Source organism: Gymnodraco acuticeps, unplaced genomic scaffold (assembly GCF_902827175.1).
Source record: "Gymnodraco acuticeps unplaced genomic scaffold, fGymAcu1.1, whole genome shotgun sequence".
Lineage (NCBI taxonomy): Eukaryota > Metazoa > Chordata > Actinopteri > Perciformes > Bathydraconidae > Gymnodraco > Gymnodraco acuticeps.
This window is the reverse complement of record NW_022991821.1, coordinates 3433-28038: the sequence shown is the minus strand read 5'-3', so window position 1 is coordinate 28038 and position 24606 is coordinate 3433. Positions and strand designations below refer to the sequence as shown.

Sequence of the window (24606 nt, the reverse complement as noted above, 5' to 3'; positions counted from 1 at the left end):
CACGGTAGAGTTGCCACGTCAATTCTGAAGAACTCTACCCCAGACCCATGTATTTAGCTAGTTCAGAGAGCATCATCAACATGCTGCATAACAAGATAGAATGATAACACCTCTATCAGCTGACGCCAACAGGCAGGAACAGGGAGACAAAACACTGAGAGCAGCAGCCAAGGTTACAGGTGCCTGTGCTCAGTCAGGACAGTTTGAACTGATACACTGGGTCAAAGTTATGGGCCTTGGAAAATATTCCACAACACCAAGTAGGACAACATTGACACAGTGGCTTTTGACAAAGCTCAAAAATAAAACTCCAGAGAGATGAGTTATTGTTATTACAACGTGACTTCACTATTATTTAACAACTCTTTTTATTGGGTTCTTTTATTTGGGGTTAAGTACATTGTCAGAATAAGTGAGAACTGGATTTAACTTCTGTTAGACAGCTATCATACTGAATACATATTTACTGTGAATGTATGCAAAAATGTATGGCATATAGCTGTCTAACAGAAGTTAAATCCATTCCTCACTTATTCTGACAATGTACTTAACCCCAAATAAAAGAACCCAATAAAAAGAGTTGTTAAATAATAGTGAAGTCACGTTGTAATAACAATAACTCATCTCTCTCTCGTTTTCCTTTGAGCTTTGTCAAAAGCCACTGTGTCAATGTTGTCCTACTTGGGTTGCCGTCCGGAGTTGTCCAATATGGCGGACCATCTCGCACATGCGCATCGGGCAGAGCTGCAGATCGGGTAGTGACAGTGGTACTTCTCCAGTTGGTCTACCTGCTCTTCTCGTAGCTCTGCATGTCGTCCTGTAGGTGCTCTCTGGAGATAGGCACTGCTCAATCCACTCCTCCATAGTAAGACCCCCCGGAGGTCCAAGTTCACCTTAAATGTTTCCATCTTAAGCTTTGTAAGTTTGTTTCGTAACGGACTAAATGTAAATATATTTATAAAACGGACAAGTCAATTCAAGCAATCTGATTGGTTGATAGCGTTTTGGCGGACCTCTTTGATTACAGATTTGAAAACATCGTTGCTTGCTTTAAAAGTAGCACAACTCATGATGTCAAACCTTGGGAAGTATCTAGATATCCCTGCCCTAATGCCAAAGGAACTGCTCACTGAATATGTGTCGCCGTCTGATGTCTATGTCTGGACCGCTGCGTGAAAAGGAGGGTTTCTGCCCCGTTGCTTCTCCGCTGCTTTCTTGTTCCAGTCTGCATGCAGTTTGCTTTTCAGCCCAACTGTCGGCTGCAGTTAAATCGACCGGACTTCTTTCTGCAGATGTGAGCGTCCTTAACAACGGTCAATAAGTCCTCGCTGCACATTATCCCTTACATGTTTCCATCTTGAGCTTTGTTAGTTAGTTTCCTAACGGACGTAATGTAGCAGCTGTAGCTTTTCTCAGACGCGGAGGGATACTGACTTGTTGTGAAAAGTAACTACAATTCTACCCGTTGTATACGCTCATTATATCACGGCTAAGAACCAATCAGATTGATGATAATGATGAATTACAGTATAATAGGAGACCTTTTCAAAGCAAGATAAACCTTAATAATGAGCGTTAATATCTGCACTAATGAAACCCTTTAAAGCAAATAAGGTAGCAGATTTAAAACTGATTGTTACGGATAGAGCTGCAACTAACGACTGATTTACTTATTGATAAATCTCATATTTTCTGCATCCATTTAATCTCCATCCCAGTTCCTAAAGAGTGAAGTCTTTGTATATGTTGTTTGTATTGAATTTAAAGCGAAGAGATGTTGGATTTTAATGTCATGTGTTCTCCTCAGGCTGGAGCTCAGAGTGCCGTTCCTGGATCATCGTCTCACAGCATACTTTCTTTCTCTGCCCGACGACATGAAGGTTCCCAAGGTCTGTTTCTGCGTCCAAACACACACCTGTTCATCTGTGAAAAGCGCTTTATTATGAATGATATGTTAATGTGTGGAAGAGAAGTCTGCTCCAAAGCTTCTCTTGCTAACTGGACTCAATCAGGATCAGGTTTATCACCAGTTTACACGTACGAGGAATTTGACTTGGTGTCATGGTGCATAAAAACAAGAATTAAAAACACAGATAACTAATAATACAAAATATAGTGAAATATAACAGTATTTACTTTGCAATGGAATAGAAGGAATAAAATATGGAATACAAATCAGCTGTAATATAAAATATTGTTGTGCATTAATGTCCATCCATCCATCTTCTCCCGCTTATCCGTGGTCGGGTCGCGGGGGTAGCAGTTCCAGCAGAGAGCCCCAAACTTTCTTTTCCCTGGCGACATCAACCAGCTCTGACTGGGGGATCCCAAGGCGCTCCCAGGCCAGCGAAGAGATATAATCCCTCCACCTGGTCCTAGGTCTACCCCTTGGTCTCTTCCCAGCTGGACGTGCCTGGAACACCTCCCTAGGGAGGCGCCCAGGTGGCATCCTAACTAGGTGCCCGAACCACCTCAACTGGCTCCTTTCGACGCGAAGGAGGAGCGGCTCAACTCCGAGTCCCTCCCTGATGACCGAACTTCTCACCTTATCCCTAAGGGAGACACCAGCCACCCTGCGGAGAAAACCCATCTCGGCCGCTTGTATCCGCGATCTCGTTCTTTCGGTCATGACCCATCCTTCATGAGCATAGGTGAGGGTAGGAACGAAAATGGCCCGGTAGACAGAGAGCTTTGCCTTCTGGCTCAGCTCCCTTTTCGTCACAACGGTGGCGGTAAAGCGACTGCAGTACCGCTCCCGCTGCTTCCGATTCTCCGGCCCATCTCACGCTCCATTGTTCCCTCACTCGAGAACAAGACCCCGAGATACTTGAACTCCTTCACTTGGGGTAAGGACTCATTCCCTACTTGGAGTGGACAGTCCATCGGTTTCCTGCTGAGAACCATGGCCTCAGATTTGGAGGTGCTGATCCTCATCCCAGCCGCTTCACACTCGGTTGCGAACCGATCCAGTGAGTGCTGAAGGTCGCAGACCGATGAAGCCATTAGAACCACATCATCTGCAAAAAGCAGTGGTGCAATCCTTAGTCCACCGAACTGCAGACCCCCTCCCCCATGACTACGCCTCGAAATCCGATCCATGTATATTACAAACAGGATTGGTGACAAAGCGCAGCCCTGGCGGAGGCCAACCCTCACCGGAAATGGGTCCGACTTACTGCCGAGGACTCGGACACAGCTCTCGCTTTGGGGAGTACAGAGATTGGATGGCCCTGAGTAGAGACCCCCTCACCCCATACTCCCGCAGCACCTCCCACAGTAACTCCCTGGGAACTCGGTCATACGCCTTCTCCAAGTCTACAAAACACATGTAGACCGGATAAGCGTACTCCCAGGCCCCCTCCAGGATCCTTGCGAGAGTAAAAAGCTGATCCGTCGTTCCACGACCAGGACGGAATCCGCATTGTTCCTCCTCAATCTGAGGTTCGACAATCGGCCTGACCCTCCTTTCGAGTACCTTAGAGTAAACTTTCCCGGGGAGGCTGAGTAGTGTGATGCCTCTGTAATTGGCACACACCCTCTGATCCCCCTTTTTAAAAAGGGGAACCACCACCCCGGTCTGCCACTCCTTCGGTACTGTTTCCGACTTCCACGCAACGTTGATGAGACGTGTCCACCATGACAGTCCCTCAACACCCAGAGCCTTCAGCATTTCCTGGCGGATCTCATCCACCCCCGGGGCTTTGCCACTGTGGAGTTGTTTGACGACCTCAGTGACCTCCCCCCGGGAGATTGGTGTTGATCCCCCGTCATACTCCAGCTCTGCCTCTAACATAGAGGGCGGAGTTGTCGGGTTCAGGAGTTCCTCAAAGTGTTCCTTCCAACGCCCTAACACTCCATCAGTTGAGGTCAACAACGTCCCATCCTTACTGTACACAGCTTGGATGGTTTCCCTGCTTCCCCCTCCTTAGGTGTCGGACAGTTTTCCAGAACAACTTTGGTGCCGCCCGAAAGTCCTTCTCCATGTCTTCTCCGAACTTCTCCCACACCCGCTGCTTTGCCTCGGCCACGGATGAGGCTGCTGCCCTTCGGGCCTGTCGGTATCTTGCAACTGCCTCGGGAGTCCCCCGGGATAACAAATCCCTGAAGGCCTCCTTCTTCAGTCGGACGGCTTCCCTGACCACCGGTGTCCACCAGGAGGTTCGAGGGTTACCGCCCCCTTGAGGCACCTAGGACCTTGAGACCACAGCTCCCCGCCGCGGCTTCGGCAATAGAGGCTTTGAACACCGACCACTCTGGTTCAATGTCCCCAACCTCCACAGGAATGCCCGAAAAGCTCCGCCGGAGGTGTGAGTTGAAGGCCTCCTGAACTTGGGCCTCCTCCAGACGTTCCCAGTTCACCCGAACTACACGTTTGGGCTTACCAGGTCTATCCAGAGGCTTCCCCCGCCACTCGACCCAACTCACCACCAGATGGTGATCAGTTGACAACTCCGCCCCTCTCTTTACCCGAGTGTCCAAAACATACGGCCTCAGGTCCGATGATACGATAACGAAATCGATCATGGACCTTCTGCCTAGGGTGCTCTGGTACCACGTACACTTATGAGCATCCTTATGTTCGAACATGGTGTTTGTTATGGCCAATCCATGACTAGCACAGAAGTCCAGTAACAAACCACCACTCCGGTTCAGATCAGGGGGGCCGTTCCTCCCAATCACGCCCCTCCAAGTGTCTCCATCATTGCCCACATGTGCGTTGAAGTCTCCCAGCAAGATTAAAGAGTCCCCTTCAGGAGCCCCATACAGGACTCTTTCCAGGGTCTCCAAGAAGGCCGTATACTCTGAACTGCTGTTGGGTGCATAAGCACACACAACAGTCAGAGTTTTCCCCCCCATAACCCGCAGGCGTAGGGAGGCGACCCTCTCTTGTGCATTAATGTAATCCATACAATTATATTCAATTTAATATTTAATAATCCATTCCTCGCACAATTCATGTATTTATAATATCCTGCTTTATACATGTATATTTCTAACTTTTTTAACGCTATTTTATTTCAATTTGAGATGTTGACATTTTGGATTGTTTCTAAATACTAATTATATTTTATTATTAATTATTATTATTTCTAGTCTGTTCATTTCTCTAATGTTCCTTGTCTTTTTATGCTGCTGCAACGCAAGCATTACATGACTTCTTATCTTCTACAAGCACCTCATAACGTCCAGAGACTTCTTATCTTCTCCTACAAGGACCTCATAAAGTCTAGAGACTTCTTATCTCCTACAAGGACCTCATAACGTCCAGAGACTTCTTATCTTCTCCTCCAAGCACCTCATAACGTCCAGAGACTTCTTATCTTCTCCTCCAAGCACCTCATAACGTCCAGAGACTTCTTATCTCCTCCAAGCACCTCATAAAGTCCAGAGACTTCTTATCTTCTACAAGCACCTCATAACGTCCAGAGACTTCTTATCTCCTACAAGCACCTCATAAAGTCCAGAGACTTCTTATCTTCTACAAGCACCTCATAACGTCCAGAGACTTATTATCTTCTACAAGCACCTCATAACGTCCAGAGACTTCTTATCTCCTACAAGCACCTCATAACGTCCAGAGACTTCTTATCTCCTACAAGCACCTCATAACGTCCAGAGACTTCTTATCTCCTACAAGCACCTCATAACGTCCAGAGACTTCTTATCTCCTACAAGGACCTCATAACGTCCAGAGACTTCTTATCTCCTACAAGCACCTCATAACGTCCAGAGACTTCTTATCTTCTCCTACAAGGACCTCATAACGTCCAGAGACTTCTTATCTCCTACAAGGACCAAATAACGTCCAGAGACTTCTTATCTTCTCCTACAAGGACCTCATAATGTCCAGAGACTTCTTATCTTCTCCTACAAGGACCTCATAACGTCCAGAGACTTCTTATCTCCTACAAGGACCTCATAACGTCCAGAGACTTCTTATCTTCTCCTACAAGGACCTCATAAAGTCCAGACTCTTCTTATCTTCTCCTACAAGGACCTCATAATGTCCAGAGACTTCTTATCTTCTCCTACAAGGACCTCATAACGTCCAGAGACTTCTTATCTTCTCCTACAAGGACCTCATAATGTCCAGAGACTTCTTATCTTCTACATGCACCTCATAACGTCCAGAGACTTCTTATCTCCTACAAGCACCTCATAACGTCCAGAGACTTCTTATCTTCTCCTACAAGGACCTCATAACGTCCAGAGACTTCTTATCTTCTACAAGCACCTCATAATGTCCAGAGACTTCTTATCTTCTCCTACAAGGACCTCATAACGTCCGGAGACTTCTTATCTTCTACAAGCACCTCATAACGTCCAGAGACTTCTTATCTTCTCCTACAAGCACCTCATAACGTCCAGAGACTTCTTATCTTCTACAAGCACCTCATAACGTCCAGAGACTTCTTATCTCCTACAAGCACCTCATAACGTCCAGAGACTTCTTATCTTCTCCTACAAGGACCTCATAATGTCCAGAGACTTCTTATCTTCTACAAGCACCTCATAACGTCCAGAGACTTCTTATCTTCTACAAGCACCTCATAAAGTCCAGAGACTTCTTATCTCCTACAAGGACCTCATAACGTCCAGAGACTTCTTATCTCCTACAAGCACCTCATAACGTCCAGAGACTTCTTATCTTCTCCTACAAGGACCTCATAACGTCCAGAGACTTCTTATCTTCTACAAGCACCTCATAACGTCCAGAGACTTCTTATCTTCTACAAGCACCTCATAACGTCCAGAGACTTCTTATCTCCTACAAGGACCTCATAACGTCCAGAGACTTCTTATCTCCTACAAGCACCTCATAACTTCCAGAGACTTCTTATCTTCTCCTACAAGAACCTCATAACGTCCAGAGACTTCTTATCTCCTACAAGGACCTCATAACGTCCAGAGACTTCTTATCTTCTCCTACAAGGACCTCATAATGTCCAGAGACTTCTTATCTTCTCCTACAAGGACCTCATAACGTCCAGAGACTTCTTATCTCCTACAAGGACCTCATAACGTCCAGAGACTTCTTATCTTCTCCTACAAGGACCTCATAACGTCCAGAGACTTCTTATCTCCTACAAGGACCTCATAACGTCCAGAGACTTCTTATCTCCTACAAGGACCTCATAACGTCCAGAGACTTCTTATCTCCTATAAGGACCTCATAACGTCCAGAGACTTCTTATCTTCTCCTACAAGGACCTCATAAAGTCCAGAGACTTCTTATCTTCTCCTACAAGGACCTCATAATGTCCAGAGACTTCTTATCTTCTCCTACAAGGACCTCATAACGTCCAGAGACTTCTTATCTTCTCCTACAAGGACCTCATAATGTCCAGAGACTTCTTATCTTCTACAAGCACCTCATAACGTCCACAGACTTCTTATCTTCTACAAGCACCTCATAACGTCCAGAGACTTCTTATCTCCTACAAGGACCTCATAACGTCCAGAGACTTCTTATCTCCTACAAGCACCTCATAACGTCCAGAGACTTCTTATCTCCTACAAGCACCTCATAACGTCCAGAGACTTCTTATCTTCTCCTACAAGGACCTCATAACGTCCAGAGACTTCTTATCTCCTACAAGCACCTCATAACGTCCAGAGACTTCTTATCTTCTCCTACAAGGACCTCATAAAGTCCAGAGACTTCTTATCTTCTCCTACAAGGACCTCATAACGTCCAGAGACTTCTTATCTTCTCCTACAAGGACCTCATAATGTCCAGAGACTTCTTATCTCCTACAAGGACCTCATAACGTCCAGAGACTTCTTATCTCCTACAAGCACCTCATAACTTCCAGAGACTTCTTATCTTCTCCTACAAGGACCTCATAACGTCCAGAGACTTCTCATCTCCTACAAGGACCTCATAACGTCCAGAGACTTCTTATCTCCTACAAGGACCTCATAACGTCCAGAGACTTCTTATCTTCTCCTACAAGGACCTCATAAAGTCCAGAGACTTCTTATCTTCTCCTACAAGGACCTCATAATGTCCAGAGACTTCTTATCTTCTCCTACAAGGACCTCATAACGTCCAGAGACTTCTTATCTTCTCCTACAAGGACCTCATAATGTCCAGAGACTTCTTATCTTCTACAAGCACCTCATAACGTCCACAGACTTCTTATCTTCTACAAGCACCTCATAACGTCCAGAGACTTCTTATCTCCTACAAGGACCTCATAACGTCCAGAGACTTCTTATCTCCTACAAGCACCTCATAACGTCCAGAGACTTCTTATCTTCTCCTACAAGGACCTCATAACGTCCAGAGACTTCTTATCTTCTCCTACAAGGACCTCATAAAGTCCAGAGACTTCTTATCTTCTCCTACAAGGACCTCATAACGTCCAGAGACTTCTTATCTTCTCCTACAAGGACCTCATAATGTCCAGAGACTTCTTATCTTCTACAAGCACCTCATAACGTCCAGAGACTTCTTATCTCCTACAAGCACCTCATAACGTCCAGAGACTTCTTATCTTCTCCTACAAGCACCTCATAACGTCCAGAGACTTCTTATCTTCTCCTACAAGGACCTCATAACGTCCAGAGACTTCTTATCTCCTACAAGGACCTCATAACGTCCAGAGACTTCTTATCTCCTACAAGGACCTCATAACGTCCAGAGACTTCTTATCTTCTCCTACAAGCACCTCATAACGTCCAGAGACTTCTTATCTTCTACAAGCACCTCATAACGTCCAGAGACTTCTTATCTTCTCCTACAAGCACCTCATAACGTCCAGAGACTTCTTATCTCCTACAAGCACCTCATAACGTCCAGAGACTTCTTATCTTCTCCTACAAGCACCTCATAACGTCCAGAGACTTCTTATCTTCTACAAGCACCTCATAACGTCCAGAGACTTCTTATCTTCTCCTACAAGCACCTCATAACGTCCAGAGACTTTCACACGGAGAGGAAACTGCGTTTTACAAGATGCCAAACTTCGCTCCTAAACTAAAAAACTAAACTAAAACTCTTATTTAGAACCCGATCCGGAATGTTCTGAGCAGGAGCGGTGAACTCATGCTTGCTATTTCTTGTCGTTATAAAAGTTATTTGTTTTTGGTTGTTTTTTACAAAGAAATTATTTGTTTAACCTTTGATGACCTAATCTTTTATTTGCATGAACATTGTATGCTAGAGAAGAACCAGGAACGTTTGTAAGCTTCTTCTTCTTCTTCTCGCCCCGTTTGAACTATTGGAGAATTTATATTTTTATACCTTGAACGTTTTTTTAAATATTTAGATTCTCTTTGTTTTTGTTTGTTTTGTTTCTAACATGTTCAATAAATGGATTATTACAGAGACATGTCTTCTTCTGTTCGTCCTGCAGCACGGGGTGGAGAAGCACCTCCTGAGGGACTCGTTCAGCGACCAGGACCTGATCCCAGATGAGATCCTGTGGAGGCGCAAGGAGGCCTTCAGCGACGGCATGATGTCCGTGAAGAAGTCGTGGTACGTCTGTCTGCAGGAGCACCTGGAGGACATGGTACGAGACCGCTATCTTTTATATTCAGCTGGAGAAACACAGTTCAGATAAAAAATTACAATCATTCAAATATTGATCGCGTGCATACAGCTTGTTGTTTTATTTGTTTGTGACTGTTACATGCACTAATAACCAAATCAGAAAATAGCGCAATTTCATGGCATTTTTTATTCCTATTTTTTTAATTATACTTATTTTTATTATAACTTTTACATAAACCCTTTTATTATCTTTTTTTGTTATTAAGAATGCAATATTATTATTATTTTAATTTGATTTTGTATTATTATAACCATCTTTTTGTTTTTTTTGTATTAGTAATTATATATTATTATTATTACGATTTTTTTTAATTCATATTTCTAACGTTTTTTTTTGTTGTTTTTTTAAAATTATTGAGCAAAAGCTTGTATGTTTCCCAATAACCATAAAGGTATGAAAACATAATTATAAATGTATTATTCTAACTAGGGATGCTCCGATCGATCGGTCACCGATCGATATCGGCCGATACTCACTCTCTACCGATCGATCGGTGCTCTCTAAACATGCCGATCGCGAGAGCCGATCGCATGACGTAAAATACATGACACTGTTCTCTGTGCGCGGCAAAACAAGCTCGCCAACATGGCTTCACCGGTCTGGCATTATTTTAAGGTGTCCGAAAAAGACAGTAAAATAGCGCTTTGCAACGTGTGTGAAGCAGAAATCCTGCAGCTCCGCCCGCTGGACCGGTAAGCGCAGCGAAACACACACACAGGGAGAACCAGACCGCAGTTCATTTCCTCATATTCCAAACGAGAAATTACGGTAGCAAATCACCCGGTTCTTTACGACCAGAACTATTAACGGGATACAAACCGGAGGAACCAGGCATGGAGGGAGGTGGCAGAGACAGTGGGTGAAACTGGTAGGTTTTCGCCTGTTTGGGGAGTTTATATATATATATATTGCTCGCATAAAATCCCCGGGGTTTTTTGCTTTGTATGTCGGGGGCGGGAGATTCATGTGATTGGTTGTTGGTCGCGTTGCTCGCAAAAAATCCCCAAGCTTTCAGACACGCCCAGCTCCAAGATTTTCAAGATTTTTGAAAAGCTGCTGTGTGGACGTACCGTAAGAGTTAGACCTAACACACTTAGCTATTTTATCTACCTCTGGAACAAGCTAGTTATTATAAATATATTTATTCTTCATTGTCGGGTCACTCATTACTGGATCAGTGAGCTGCATGAGATACTGACAGGCTGCCAGGAGAGGGAGAGAGGGGGGAGAGAGAGAGGGAGAGAGGAAAAGAGAGCGCTTCCGCTAATTTCTCCCGTGTTATTCTCCAAAGTGAATGTAAACTTGAATAATGTACATCATTTGAATGTAATAATTAAGTTGATTGTTGTTCGTGGAAGCTCCAGTGAATGAGCATTAACTGAGTTTTAAAAATCACTTTAAATGTAAGATTTAAAGTGATGTTTAAATCTTCCATTTAGGCCCCGCCCACTCGATCGGATCGGCGATCGGTATCGGCCGATACTGATTCCGGCGATCGGTGATCGGCGATCGGCCCCGAAATTGGCGATCGGAGCATCCCTAATTCTAACATATAAAGCACCAGCCTGTAATGTTTATACTTTCTTTAGTGTGTTTATTGTTGTTGTTGTTGTTGTCCTCCTCTCAGGTGAACGACGATCAGATGGAGAAAGCCCCCCAGACGTTTCCTCACAACCCCCCCCACACCAAAGAGGCCTTTTATTTCCGCCAGGTGTTCGAGCAGCGATTCCCGGGTCGATCCCAGTGGCTCCCTCACTACTGGCTCCCCCGCTGGACGCAGAGCAGCGACCCCTCGGCTCGCACCCTCGCCTTCTACACCCCCGATAAGGAGGAGCAGTGAGAGGACAGTTCACATGCGCCGTGTTATGCATGGCTGCTGCACCTCGCGGGAGCGTGCACAGCGTAAAGCCAAAACTCACAGACATTTCAATGATCTGTGCGGCACAGTTAGTTTTGGAAAGGTATGATTTCCTTTTTGGAGGGCATGCATAACACGGCATAACACCGGAGCCTCGCTGCGGGGAAACTTTGGCGCTGTTCTGAGTTTGTTCTAATACGTCAAAAATGACGGACTGCTTTCAGATTTGTCCGTCATTGTTAAAAAAAATCCGTCATAGATGGAAAATATTCGGTTAACGCGACCTCTGGTCAGGTTTTATATTCACGGCTGCTCTATCTATGTTTTATGATGTCTGTAAAGGACCTCTTTGTGTTCATGTGTGGGTATTGCCATTGACACTGGCTTCAGGAAGTGGACGAAATGAAACCTGGAAATAAAATGACATTTAATCACCATTTAAGCATTACATTTCTTTATTCGAGTTGGCTTCAATTTGTTTATTGCAAGGCTGTTTTATGAATATAATTCATTATTAGTACATACTTGTTTTTAGTGCAGTCACTTTCTCACATTATCATTATATCTGACTTTAATTCTACTTATTTTGCTGTTTTATTCAAATTTCTGCTCAAATAAATGTCCTGCCACCGGAGGGCGCTGCAGCACCACATTTAAAACAAGAGGTAATCAGTAATCTACAGGAGGTGGACAAAGTTAAACCTGGAAATAAAATGCAATTAAATTAAAATTATGAAGAGAATGTGATAATTGTTGGCTTCAAAAGAATCGGTTTTATTGGATTTAATTCATTATGATTAAGTATTTATTTAAGTGCAGTCCTTTGATCGCTTTACCATTTCTTCTACTACTAACTGTTGCTGTTAGGGGGATTTACCAATGCATTAAATTGAATTTCCAGATAATTTAATAAGAAATGTAATTGAAAAATATTCATAATTTAAAGTGTTGAACATTAAAACTAATCTACAGGAAGTGTACAAAGTCAAACCTAAAAAATGATATGTAATTCTCCTTTTTGTCGCTGTTTTATTCTAATTTCTGCTAAAATAAATCCACCTTTTGCCACCAGAGGGCGCTGTTACCTCACCTTTTAAAACGGGTTATTTTCTAGATAATTTAATAAGAAAGAAAATTAAGAAATGTAATCTAAACATATTCATAATTTAAGTGTTGAACATTAAAATGAATCTACAGGACGTGGACAAAGTAAAACCTGAACAAATATATCCGATTCCACGTTGTGTTGCTGTTATTCTACTTTCGGCTAAAATAAATCCACCTTTCGCCACCAGAGGGCGCTGTTACACCACATAAAAAACAAAGAAGTTATTTTCTCACAAGGAATCACGCGCTGCAGGCTGGATTTGAACCAGTAAAGAAAATAATTTTAATATCTGTTACACACAGGTCATATCGCACACCATGTGTCCAGGTGGAGGCCCTTTAAAAAGAGTGTGTTGAGTTAAAGAACAATCAGTGAAAACAGAGATGAGGCACTATTACAGTGACTTCGGCAGTGCAGTCTTCAGCCATTCAGCCTTTAGCTTTGATGCTCCACAACAACAGGATGGCAGGTAATGCTAACAACGAGAATCCCCCTCCTCCTTTAAAGAAACTGGCACAGGTACAGCACTGCTACGTCACTACGATGTGGAAACAGAATCTCTTTTTATTCGGCTAACAGCTACACACAGTTTGGAGAAAAAACAAAAGCAGCGTCTGGATTTTTGGGGGTGTTTTCGATGAGGTTAGCGGCGCTTATCGTACGTCTGTAATGTGTTCCAGTCATAGGAATCTGCAGGACGACGAAGAAGGAGATCATTAATACACACACACACGCACACATAGCACTAGTATGTTGTTTAAGCATAGGATATAGCACCGTTTAATAGCAGTGTTTTACTGTGGTAGCGGTATTAAAGTATTAAAGATTTCAGGTCTTTAGAAAACTACAGTTTCTAGAACTATTAAGAGACGCTGATTTTGTGAAATAAAGAGAAAATGCTTTGTTTTTACATCAAAACACGTTCATAATGTTTTAATGTATTTAAGATGTACTCACACACACGCGCTCCACATTGATTTACTTCTATATCATCTCATAGATCAACACGTTAAAATCTCTTGTGTTAACCACAGACCTTATTTCAGCCAAAAACACATTCAGAAAACCATTGACTTCCAGATTAAATGCTGACTTATTCCCAGGTTTAGGATTCATTCCTGCACCACCAGGCATTTTGAGATATGACTGTTTAACTTACCCGGCTCCTCTTCGCTTCTTTTCCCCATCAGTCCAACGAAAGAGTTGACTTTATGCCCTAAAAGAAATATATTTTAATTTAAAAGTCCTTTGTTTAGTCTCGTAACATAATGACATCACTATAAGGGGCGGGACATCTCTAAACTGGTTGACCAATCACAACAGAGCCAATCAGAGCAGACTCGGCTCAGACAGAGGGTGAAAAGATGGAGGAGAGGACTCTTTAAAGTAGAGACACCACATACTGATATACACCTGAACATCAGCAGGAGAGGACTCTTTAAAGTAGAGACACTACATACTGATATACACCTGAACATCAGCAGGAGAGGACTCTTTAAAGTAGAGACACTACATACTGATATACACCTGAACATCAGCAGGAGAGGACTCTTTAAAGTAGAGACACTACATACTGATATACACCTGAACATCATCAGGAGAGAACTCTTTAAAGTAGAGACACTACATACTGATATACATCTGAACATCAGCAGGAGAGGACTCTTTAAAGTAGAGACACTACATACTGATATACACCTGAACATCAGCAGGAGAGGACTCTTTAAAGTAGAGACACTACATACTGATATACACCTGAACATCAGCAGGAGAGGACTCTTTAAAGTAGAGACACTACATACTGATATACACCTGAACATCAGCAGGAGAGGACTCTTTAAAGTAGAGACACTACATACTGATATACACCTGGACATCAGCAGGAGAGCACTCTTTAAAGTAGAGACACTACATACTGATAATACACCTGAACATCAGCAGGAGAGGACTCTTTAAAGTAGAGACACTACATACTGATATACACCTGAACATCAGCAGGAGAGGACTCTTTAAAGTAGAGACACTACATACTGATATACACCTGAACATCAGCAGGAGAGGACTCTTTAAAGTAGAGACACTACATACTGATATACACCTGAAACATCAGCAGGAGAGGACTCTTTAAAGTAGAGACACTACATACTGATATACACCTGAACATCAGCAGGAGAGGACTCTTTAAAGTAGAGACACTACATACTGATATACATCTGAACATCAGCAGGAGAGGACTCTTTAAAGTAGAGACACTACATACTGATATACACCTGAACATCAGCAGGAGAGGACTCTTTAAAGTAGAGACACTACATACTGATATCACCTGAACATCATCAGGAGAGAACTCTTTAAAGTAGAGACACTTACATACTGATATACATCTGAACATCAGCAGGAGAGGACTCTTTAAAGTAGAGACACTACATACTGATATACACCTGAACATCAGCAGGAGAGGACTCTTTAAAGTAGAGACACTACATACTGATATACACCTGAACATCAGCAGGAGAGGACTCTTTAAAGTAGAGACACTACATACTGATATACACCTGAACATCAGCAGGAGAGGACTCTTTAAAGTAGAGACACTACATACTGATATACACCTGAACATCAGCAGGAGAGGACTCTTTAAAGTAGAGACACTACATACTGATATACACCTGAACATCATCAGGAGAGAACTCTTTAAAGTAGAGACACTACATACTGATATACACCTGAACATCAGCAGGAGAGGACTCTTTAAAGTAGAGACACTACATTCTGATATACACCTGGACATCAGCAGGAGAGGACTCTTTAAAGTAGAGACACTAAATACTGATATACACCTGAACATCATCAGGAGAGGACTCTTTAAAGTAGAGACACTACACACTGATATACACCTGAACATCAGCAGGAGAGGACTCTTTAAAGTAGAGACACTAAGGTTCAAATTGTGTTAAAATTTAATTTTGAATTAAGTAATGTTCCCTAAATGAGACTGACAGCTGATGGAGCCGCTGTCAATCACTGGTGTGTGTGTGTGTGTGTGTGTGTGTGTGTGTGTGTGTGTGTGGTGTGTGTGTGTGTGTGTGTGTTGTGTGTGTGTGTGTGTGTGTGTGTGTGTGGTGTGTGTGTGTGTGTGTGTGTGTGTGTGTGTGTGTGTGTGTGTGTGTGTGTGGAGCAAACATCCTCCTCGTTATAATCCATAACAGGCGGAAACAATCCAATCGAACCCTCAGATGTCCCGCGGGCATTGAATGCAGCACTCCTCCCTAATGATGAGTGACTTTGAGGAATAAACGCCATATTTCTGTGTGTGTGTGTGTGCCGCTGTGTGTGTGTGTGTGTGTGTGTGTTTTTGTGCCGCTGTGTGTGTGTGTGTTTTTTTTTGTGCCGCTGTGTGTGGGAGACTAATGTACAAACACAAAACTAATCCCTTCCTCCTCCTCTCTTTGTTCCTCCTCTGTGTCTCTTCCTGTTCGTTGGCCGGCGTCAGAAGCAGAACCCATTCATCTGCTCGTTCATTAATTACCGGCCGTTTCTGAAGCGCTCACATAAACACACATATTTAACTCCATCTGTAAATATGGTGGAGGAAACATCAAAGGCTTTTCTGTTTCACAAAGTGCTTTTGAAACATCTGGCACTTCATATTGTAACTGTCAGTGACGTGAGTTTGCTGTTCGTCGCTCTGATTGTAATCGCTTTGGAAATCTATGGTGGCCCACAAGTTCAAACTCACTGCAGCTTCATGCAGATATAAAAACCCAAATGTTCCTCATGAAGAAACATCTCCAGCAACTTGACGTCGAGTGCAGCGTTTAGAGAACATGCAGCAGCTCGAGGAGACATGCGCAGAAGCTGCAGAAACCAACCGCTTAAAGGAGATTTCTCATGTCAGAGAATCCAGTTTCCAGCGTCTCAAATGTGCTTTTTTTTTTCTTATGTCCCATAAAATATAATATATTTGTGGTTGGGACCAAACAAGGTATTTAAACTCATCACCTTGGACTCTCAGGAATCAGGACGGACATTTTTCACTATTTATGGTCATTTTAAAGATGATAAATCAAGAGAATACTCTTTATGTGGCCCTATTTGATCACTTTAAGGCCAATTAAACACTTAAGGATTGAGAAAAGCACTTAACATCAATTAACATTTTTAACTTTGCCTGAAACATGAAATAAAATCAGTTTAGAGATTGTTTTTTTGCTGGTTTTCAGAATGGATTTAAGACGGCAGTATTTCTAAAATGCTGCAGGAACATTTCCTCCTGATATTCATACTCACTTTTTCGGGTGATCTGTGCATTTGCTGCGGGGGAAAGAGAATCAAGGTTAGGGTACTTTGATGAAGACTTCGATGTGTTTCCAACAGATGAAAGTCAAGGTGTGTTTTAGAGCGTACCCATGGAGCGTTTCCCCATCAGCCCGATGAACTGATGCGGCCGCGGCTTCCTCGTCATCCTCAGCAGGATCTCTCTGAACGGATCTCTGGACATCCATCCGTCCTGAAGCGCGGGAAACACGTCAATACATGCCCAGGAATATTAGGGTATGGATCCGGCAGCGAACGGGTTAAAACAATTCATAAAAGACATTTTGGGGCGAAATGAAGCAATACATGCAAAAGATAAAAGTGCTTTTAAATGGTGAGACATCATTAAATACAAATATGTTTACATGAGAAGTTAAGGAAAAATGTGCGCAATGGATTACAAGATATAAGAATACATGTGTATCTGAGACAATCCAATACAAATACTTAAATGGTAGCTGTCCCTGAATGCATCTTTAAGCAACTTATATATTAGATAATAGAGTTTTCTCACAGCCTCAAAGAATAAAACAAAATTGCGCAAATAAAAACACAAAGAAAGTGTTCCTGAATGCATCTTTAAGCAACATGTCCTCTCCCTTATAGGTAATAGCACGTGCCACCTCTAACCCTCCTCCCGCACACACCCTCAGAAATGAAAAATAAAGAACAAATGTTGCAAAAATAAGCTAAAATATGCAAAAAAAAACTGGGGAGAAAAGTCCCTGAATGCATCTTTATGCAACATGTCCTATCTCTGATCAAATGTGCGACCCCTTTTACTCTCCTACCCTCTTACCACCACGTCTTCAGAAATTGAAAATAAATGAAAATAAATGTCAAATATTGCAAAAATCAGGAAACATAAGTTGAAAAAAACAAAGAAAAATACAAGAAATCTGCAAAGAAACGTCCCTGAATGCATTCCTTCCCTATCTCTTCTAAAAGGTAACGTTTTGCCCCCTCCTGACCCCCCCCCCCCCCCCCCCCCCCCCCCCCCCCCCCTACACCACCCACCCCCCCAGAGTAAAATCAATATGCATGTTAAACTTTGATTGAGCGTCTCCTTCCGGACGCGCGCGCTGCTGAAGCTGCTGCAGGATGTTCAGGTGATTTATGGGCTGGATATTATGGTCTGGAAAGCAGCTCGGCTCCTTTCCAGACCCCGAAGTCAGAGCCTTCAGAGGCGTCCTCAATGCTGCCTGCTCTTATTGGATTTCCTGCTGAAGGCATCGTCTTCATGGGGTCCTAACGTCTGAGTGTGTTCCACAAGTCGCCTTCAGATAAATAACATCTAAACTGTTCCTGCATTTTTACTTACGTGTTTTTGTTACGATGCGTATTTTTCCATTTTATTAGGTATTTATATTTCTCATCATATTTCTTGTGTCAGGACTCCTTCACCTTTAGTCCCAGTATACTTCACATTATTTACACCAGTGGTAGAAATGGGGGCCATTTATATCAGCTGTTTATATTTGTTACAGTATTTATTATTCCAGATTGAATGTTGTTTTATTTTGTAGTTCAGTTGTTAGTATTTGTTTCAAACTAAACATTATGCAGCTGTAGCATTTTTTAAATTATTATTATAAAGTGTATGATGCATATTTCTCAATTTATATAAGCTATTTATATATTTTAAATATTGTATTTTTTTCAGATTTAATATTGTTTTATTTTGTAGACAAATTATTTGGATATTTATTAAAACTTCAACGCAACAACAGAAAATGCAACTGTAGCATTTTCTTAATTCTGAAACTATAGGATTCATATTTCTCCATTTATATTGGCTATTTATATTTTTTACAATATTTCTTATTTTATATATTTTCAGTTGTTTTATTTTGTTATTGTATTTATTGTAACTGTAAGAGAAAACATTTCTAATTCAGATTTCTTCTTCGGGGTATTTTAATGAGCATTTACTGAATCTTTATTTATTATCCCGCTTATTGTGGAGAAGTGGAAACTCAGGAACCTGCAGGAGAACTGCCTTTAAGCCCAGAGTTACAGCGGAAAGGGATTTTTCTTAAAGTCACAAACGGTCCTGAATGCCTCGGGTATCAGAGTTTGACACAGAAAGTGAAACGTAATTAGCTTTCACTTAATCATCATCCCATCAGGGTGAATGCAGAGAGCAGAGCAGCAGAAACACTCATCTTAAAAACCCTAAAAGACAATCATCTAATACTTTATTCTAGATTGTTTTTAAATATCCGTATTGCTCATCTCAACATGCAGATACTAAGGCGTGCAGGAAGGCATGAAGATGCTGAATATTATAATTCATATCGATCAGAAGCTAAATAACGATTAACACACGCGCACGGTTTACCACTTTCTTACAGAAAACGATCAGAAAAAGTCACCTATTTTCGCACCAGAACAGAATCTAAACGAGAGGGTTAGTTTCAGTGGATGGAGGTCTGCAGAGTACCTGGATCTGGTTGCTGCTCGTCCAGTAATCAGACTCTTCTTTCGGCTCGGGTTCTTCGCAGAACACTTGGGCGACGGCGAGAAAAGCCATAAAAACCGGTAACAGCAGAAACTTCATGGCGCTAGAAACTTCTTCTTCTTCTTCTTCCTCTTCTTCTTCTTCTTCTTCTTCTTCTTCTTCTTCTTCTTCTTCTTCTTCTTCTTCTTCTTCTTCCTCTTCTTATCAACAAAAATAACTCGCTTTTATATTAAAAAATACTCAAGTTCTTAACAAAAAGCACACAATGCAGTGAGCTGCTTCTGCTTCTGCTTCTGCTTCTGCTTCGCTTCGGAGCTCAACAGTAGTCCATAGCGCGCCGTGCGTAAAGACGCGGTGCCGGAGTCTCCAAAAGCTCTGCAGCACGTTCTTCGTCTTCTTCTTCTTCTGCTTCTTCTTCCGCAGTCTCGTGCGTCCTTCTGTCCAGAGAGCCCTGCACGCGCTCCTTTATAGCAGCCTGATGTCACCACAGTAGTGTGATTACACCCTTCAGTTCATCACGAACTGTAAGCGATGTGCGTCACTGCCCGAAACATCGGAGACTCATTCTGATTTTCTTTGGGGTTGTTTTATTAATGAGTTGCGTTTAATGGATCCTGCCTCTTTGACACTGGTTTGGAGAAAGGTAAGTGTTCTGCAGGAGAACAGACTCATTTGTAGCTTATAGTTTTATAAAATGCATCCTTTACCCAAAGGGTTAAAACTAAAACCGTCACTAAAATGTGACAAAGGTGCAATTAAGCCTACAGTCAAACGCAATTAGGTATTACTTATTAATCAAATACCATTAAAATGAAAGGCACATGAAGAGAGTAAATAATGAGTCAAATGGATCTTAAAAACCCATTCATCTCGATCTGTATGATGTGTGGCACGGCACGCTCTCCTCCTTTAGTTTATTTTATTATCGTTAGTATTCAGATTCACTCCCGGTGTCATTTAATCACCTGATGATAAATCACATCATAAAACATGAACAGGCCTTATGGAAGATATAAAGAGAGCTGCAGGGATGACGCATTCCTGTGTTGGACCCTGAAGGCAGCAGAAAATAATATAAACTATGCAACTACAGCACGGTCACATGACTTCACGTCACCACCGCTAAGCTAAAGGAGGCTAATGTTGGGCTATAAAGGAACTACAGCACGGTCACATGACTTCACGTCTCCACCGCTAAGCTAAAGGAGGCTAATGTTGGGCTATAAAGGAACTACAGCACGGTCACATGACTTCACGTCTCCACCGCTAAGCTAAAGGAGGCTAATGTTGGGCTATAGATGAGTAAACAATGCGTCACTTCCGGGCCAAAAATACGGCCCCACCCACTTTTGGGGGAAAACAACGCTGTCAGTTGAACGGCGGTCGATACAAATTCTGAAGTTTTTGCCAATCCGATCAGAAATGTAAGAAAACCGGAGATTTTTGGATCTTCAAAGAGCCCGGTTACAATGGCCAGACAGGCAAACAATTGCATTAAGCCATTAGAAATCGACGATCGCGCTCGATATATGGTTAAATATAGCAGTAGGCTATCGATGTCCATAGATGAGAGTAACATCTACGTCACTTTACGGCCCCGCCCACTTTTGGGGGAAACAACGCTGTAATTTGAACGGCGATCGAGCCTGAAGCCCCAGAGCTCTTCTGTTACTGTCCTTTCTTCTTAGAGGAAGTTCAGAAACACTTGATTATTTTTAATGTTTGAGGATCAATAAACGACACGGCAGCTTTCTGGCGTGATAACATTATTACTTTCCACCTCGCTCATGAGAATAACAGCTGGAGAAATTACAGCCTCGCCAACTGATTTTAATTTAACCATATATCGAGACCGATCGTCGATTACCAATGATCTAATGTAATTGTTTGCCTGTCTGGCCATCGTAATCGAGCTCTTTGAAGATCCACAAATCCACGGTTTTCAAAAACATTTGATCGGATTGGCAAAAACTTCAGAATTTGTATCGACCGCCATTCAAATGACAGCGTTGTTTTCCCCAAAAAGTGGGCGGGGCCGTAATTTTCTTCCGGAAGTGACGTAGGTGTGAAGGAACTACAGCACGGTCACATGACTTCACGTCACCACCGCTAAGCTAAAGGAGGCGAATGTTGGGTGTGATGCCGTTTAGTCGTCTCATTTAGACGCTTGTTGGCAACCACCGTTTTAAAAAATATTTACTGACGTATTTTATGTCGCAGAACAAAACGTTAAAATCTCTGCAGCTTGTATTAACCACAAACATTATTTCAGGATAACAACCAAAAAACACATTCAGAAAACCATTGACCTCCAGACCAGGGGACAGGAAGTGATGCAACGCTGAGTCAGGGCTTTAGGACTTGTTAGTGCTTAAAGAGATTGTCTATGCCTGAAAAAATGTAATGGAGTCAGCTCAACATTGTTTAACATTAATTGGGGATTTATTTAAACGCATTATTAAAAAACGCTGCTCCAAATATAAAACATCTACATTTAAAGTCTATATAATATTATGGAAGACGCTCTTTGCAAAGAAAGTTGCTATCAGAAACAACGCCTGACGTATTTTGGACGTAACCTCGTCTTTGTTTACATTAGCCTCGCTAACACTCAGAGCTAACCTGTGCTGGAGAGCATGTGTTTAAAAAGCAGGAAATAAAAAAGGAACTCACCTTGTGATAAACCTGCAAGAGAAAAAGCATTTGAGCTCCGTACTGTTTCAGAAATAATCCTTGATGTGGTTTAGAACAGGATGGCGTTTTATCACAGCAGAATTTAACGTTATCTCCGGTAGAGTTCTGATCAGGCATTAGCTCCGCCTCTTTTTAGTTTTCAAGCTAAGGACCCAAAATCAGCGTTTCTCTAACTGGAACAGAGCGATATGAGGGATTTCTAAAATGCACAATCTGTTTGTATTTTGAGAAAAACACATCACAGACATGTTTTTTATATATTTCTATATATCTGAGACCCATAAGGTATGCCTACAAATAGCATGAGAGGAGACCTTTAAAAATAAAGACATATTTCGTGCTTTATTAGCGTAGCTGCACGTCGACGATGACACACTTTAACTGCAATAAGTCCTATTTTGATTTACTAATTATTTATTTTTGATTGACTCTGGCCAACACTCACACTCAATGACCCATAAATGATGTTATATATTATCCCCGCAGCTCAATAATAAAGCTCTTGATGCACACCTCTGTTATCAAAGTGACCCGAAGCTGCCTCTGATTTCCATCAGAAAGGTTTTATTGACAGAAGAGGACGCTCAGGATGAACGGAGGACGAGCTCAACGACTGCTTGATTTACCCGAGTGTCTTTATGCCACTGACAATACGTCCAGTTTATTTACCCATGTGCTTTTCACAAATGCAAATGTGTTTCCTCGGGTGGGAATAAAACGTCCTCGACGGCAAGTGCCTTTCACGTATTTGTTCAATTAAACCAAGATGACTGCCCTTTATTTCATTTATTTTGTATCCTAACCCTTTATGCTCTCAACCTTTTTGATATTACCATATTTGATTCAATATGCTCCTTAGATAACTTTGAGATGACGGTGTTTTTAAAATGTGCTATACAAATGAAATGTATATTATTATTATTATTAAGATGCAATCTAAATAAACCCGAGGAGTTGTAAATCTCTATTTGACCTTGATTTTCTTGATTATATGTCCGTTACGAGTTCCCGGTGAACTTCGCGTGCAGTAGAAGAGACGGAGGATGTGTTTGCACTAATTTTCATTACTTATCTGCACTAAGTGGGCACAGAGCCACAGATTTAATCATCTTCACTGCTGTGACAGCTCATCCAATTAACAGACGGGAGGGGGAGGTGAGGAGAGAGAGCTGGAGAGAGGGAGGTGATGGAGCTGAGGGAGCTGAGGGAGGAAGAGGGGGAGAGAGAGAGAGCAGGAGGCCATTGAACTCACAGATAAACAGATGTAAGAAAATACTGCATCGTCAAATCAAGTCTGACATTTTTCTTTGTATTAAAGCAGCTCAATTTACAACATCAACAAAGACAAGAGTCCTCTCCTGCTGATGTTCAGGTGTATATCAGTATGTAGTGTCTCTACTTTAAAGAGTCCTCTCCTGCTGATGTTCAGGTGTATATCAGTATGTAGTGTCTCTACTTTAAAGAGTCCTCTCCTGCTGATGTTCAGGTGTATATCAGTATGTAGTGCCTCTACTTTAAAGAGTCCTCTCCTGCTGATGTTCAGGTGTATATCAGTATGTAGTGTCTCTACTTTAAAGAGTCCTCTCCTGCTGATGTTCAGGTGTATATCAGTATGTAGTGTCTCTACTTTAAAGAGTCCTCTCCTGCTGATGTTCAGGTGTATATCAGTATGTAGTGCCTCTACTTTAAAGAGTCCTCTCCTGCTGATGTTCAGGTGTATATCAGTATGTAGTGTCTCTACTTTAAAGAGTCCTCTCCTGCTGATGTTAAGGTGTATATCAGTATGTCGTGTCTCTACTTTAAAGAGTCCTCTCCTGCTGATGTTCAGGTGTATATCAGTATGTAGTGCCTCTACTTTAAAGAGTCCTCTCCTGCTGGTGTTCAGGTGTATATCAGTATGTAGTGTCTCTACTTTAAAGAGTCCTCTCCTGCTGATGTTCAGGTGTATATCAGTATGTCGTGTCTCTACTTTAAAGAGTCCTCTCCTGCTGATGTTAAGGTGTATATCAGTATGTCGTGTCTCTACTTTAAAGAGTCCTCTCCTGCTGATGTTCAGGTGTATATCAGTATGTAGTGTCTCTACTTTAAAGAGTCCTCTCCTGCTGATGTTCAGGTGTATATCAGTATGTCGTGTCTCTACTTTAAAGAGTCCTCTCCTGCTGATGTTCAGGTGTATATCAGTATGTCGTGTCTCTACTTTAAAGAGTCCTCTCCTGCTGATGTTCAGGTGTATATCAGTATGTAGTGTCTCTACTTTAAAGAGTCCTCTCCTGCTGATGTTCAGGTGTATATCAGTATGTAGTGTCTCTACTTTAAAGAGTCCTCTCCTGCTGATGTTCAGGTGTATATCAGTATGTAGTGTCTCTACTTTAAAGAGTCCTCTCCTGCTGATGTTCAGGTGTATATCAGTATGGTAGTGTCTCTACTTTAAAGAGTCCTCTCCTGCTGATGTTCAGGTGTATATCAGTATGTAGTGTCTCTACTTTAAAGAGTCCTCTCCTGCTGATGTACAGGTGTATATCAGTATGTAGTGTCCTCTACTTTAAAGAGTCCTCTCCTGCTGATGTTCAGGTGTATATCAGTATGTAGTGTCTCTACTTTAAAGAGT

The 24606-nt window shown here is 42.2% G+C and overlaps 2 protein-coding genes across 2 annotated transcripts; one reads left to right on the top strand and one right to left on the bottom strand.

Moving 5' to 3' along the window:
* The first annotated feature begins 1318 nt into the window (after positions 1-1318).
* On the top strand, positions 1319-11855 carry LOC117535328 (asparagine synthetase [glutamine-hydrolyzing]-like). The gene is made up of 3 exons (XM_034199770.1): positions 1319-1889; positions 9363-9518; positions 11188-11855. Exons 1-3 carry the CDS (start codon positions 1788-1790, stop codon positions 11398-11400), a joined length of 471 nt encoding a protein of 156 aa, XP_034055661.1. The 5' UTR covers positions 1319-1787; the 3' UTR covers positions 11401-11855.
* Positions 11856-12780: 925 nt separating this feature from the next.
* Positions 12781-19771, bottom strand: tac1 (tachykinin precursor 1). Its single transcript, XM_034199771.1, has 6 exons — positions 19500-19771; positions 19287-19466; positions 16934-17036; positions 16817-16840; positions 13686-13742; positions 12781-13216 (listed from the first exon to the last, which is right to left on the bottom strand). Exons 2-6 carry the CDS (start codon positions 19401-19403, stop codon positions 13170-13172), a joined length of 348 nt encoding a protein of 115 aa, XP_034055662.1. The 5' UTR covers positions 19404-19466; positions 19500-19771; the 3' UTR covers positions 12781-13169.
* Between the last annotated feature and the right edge of the window lie 4835 nt (positions 19772-24606).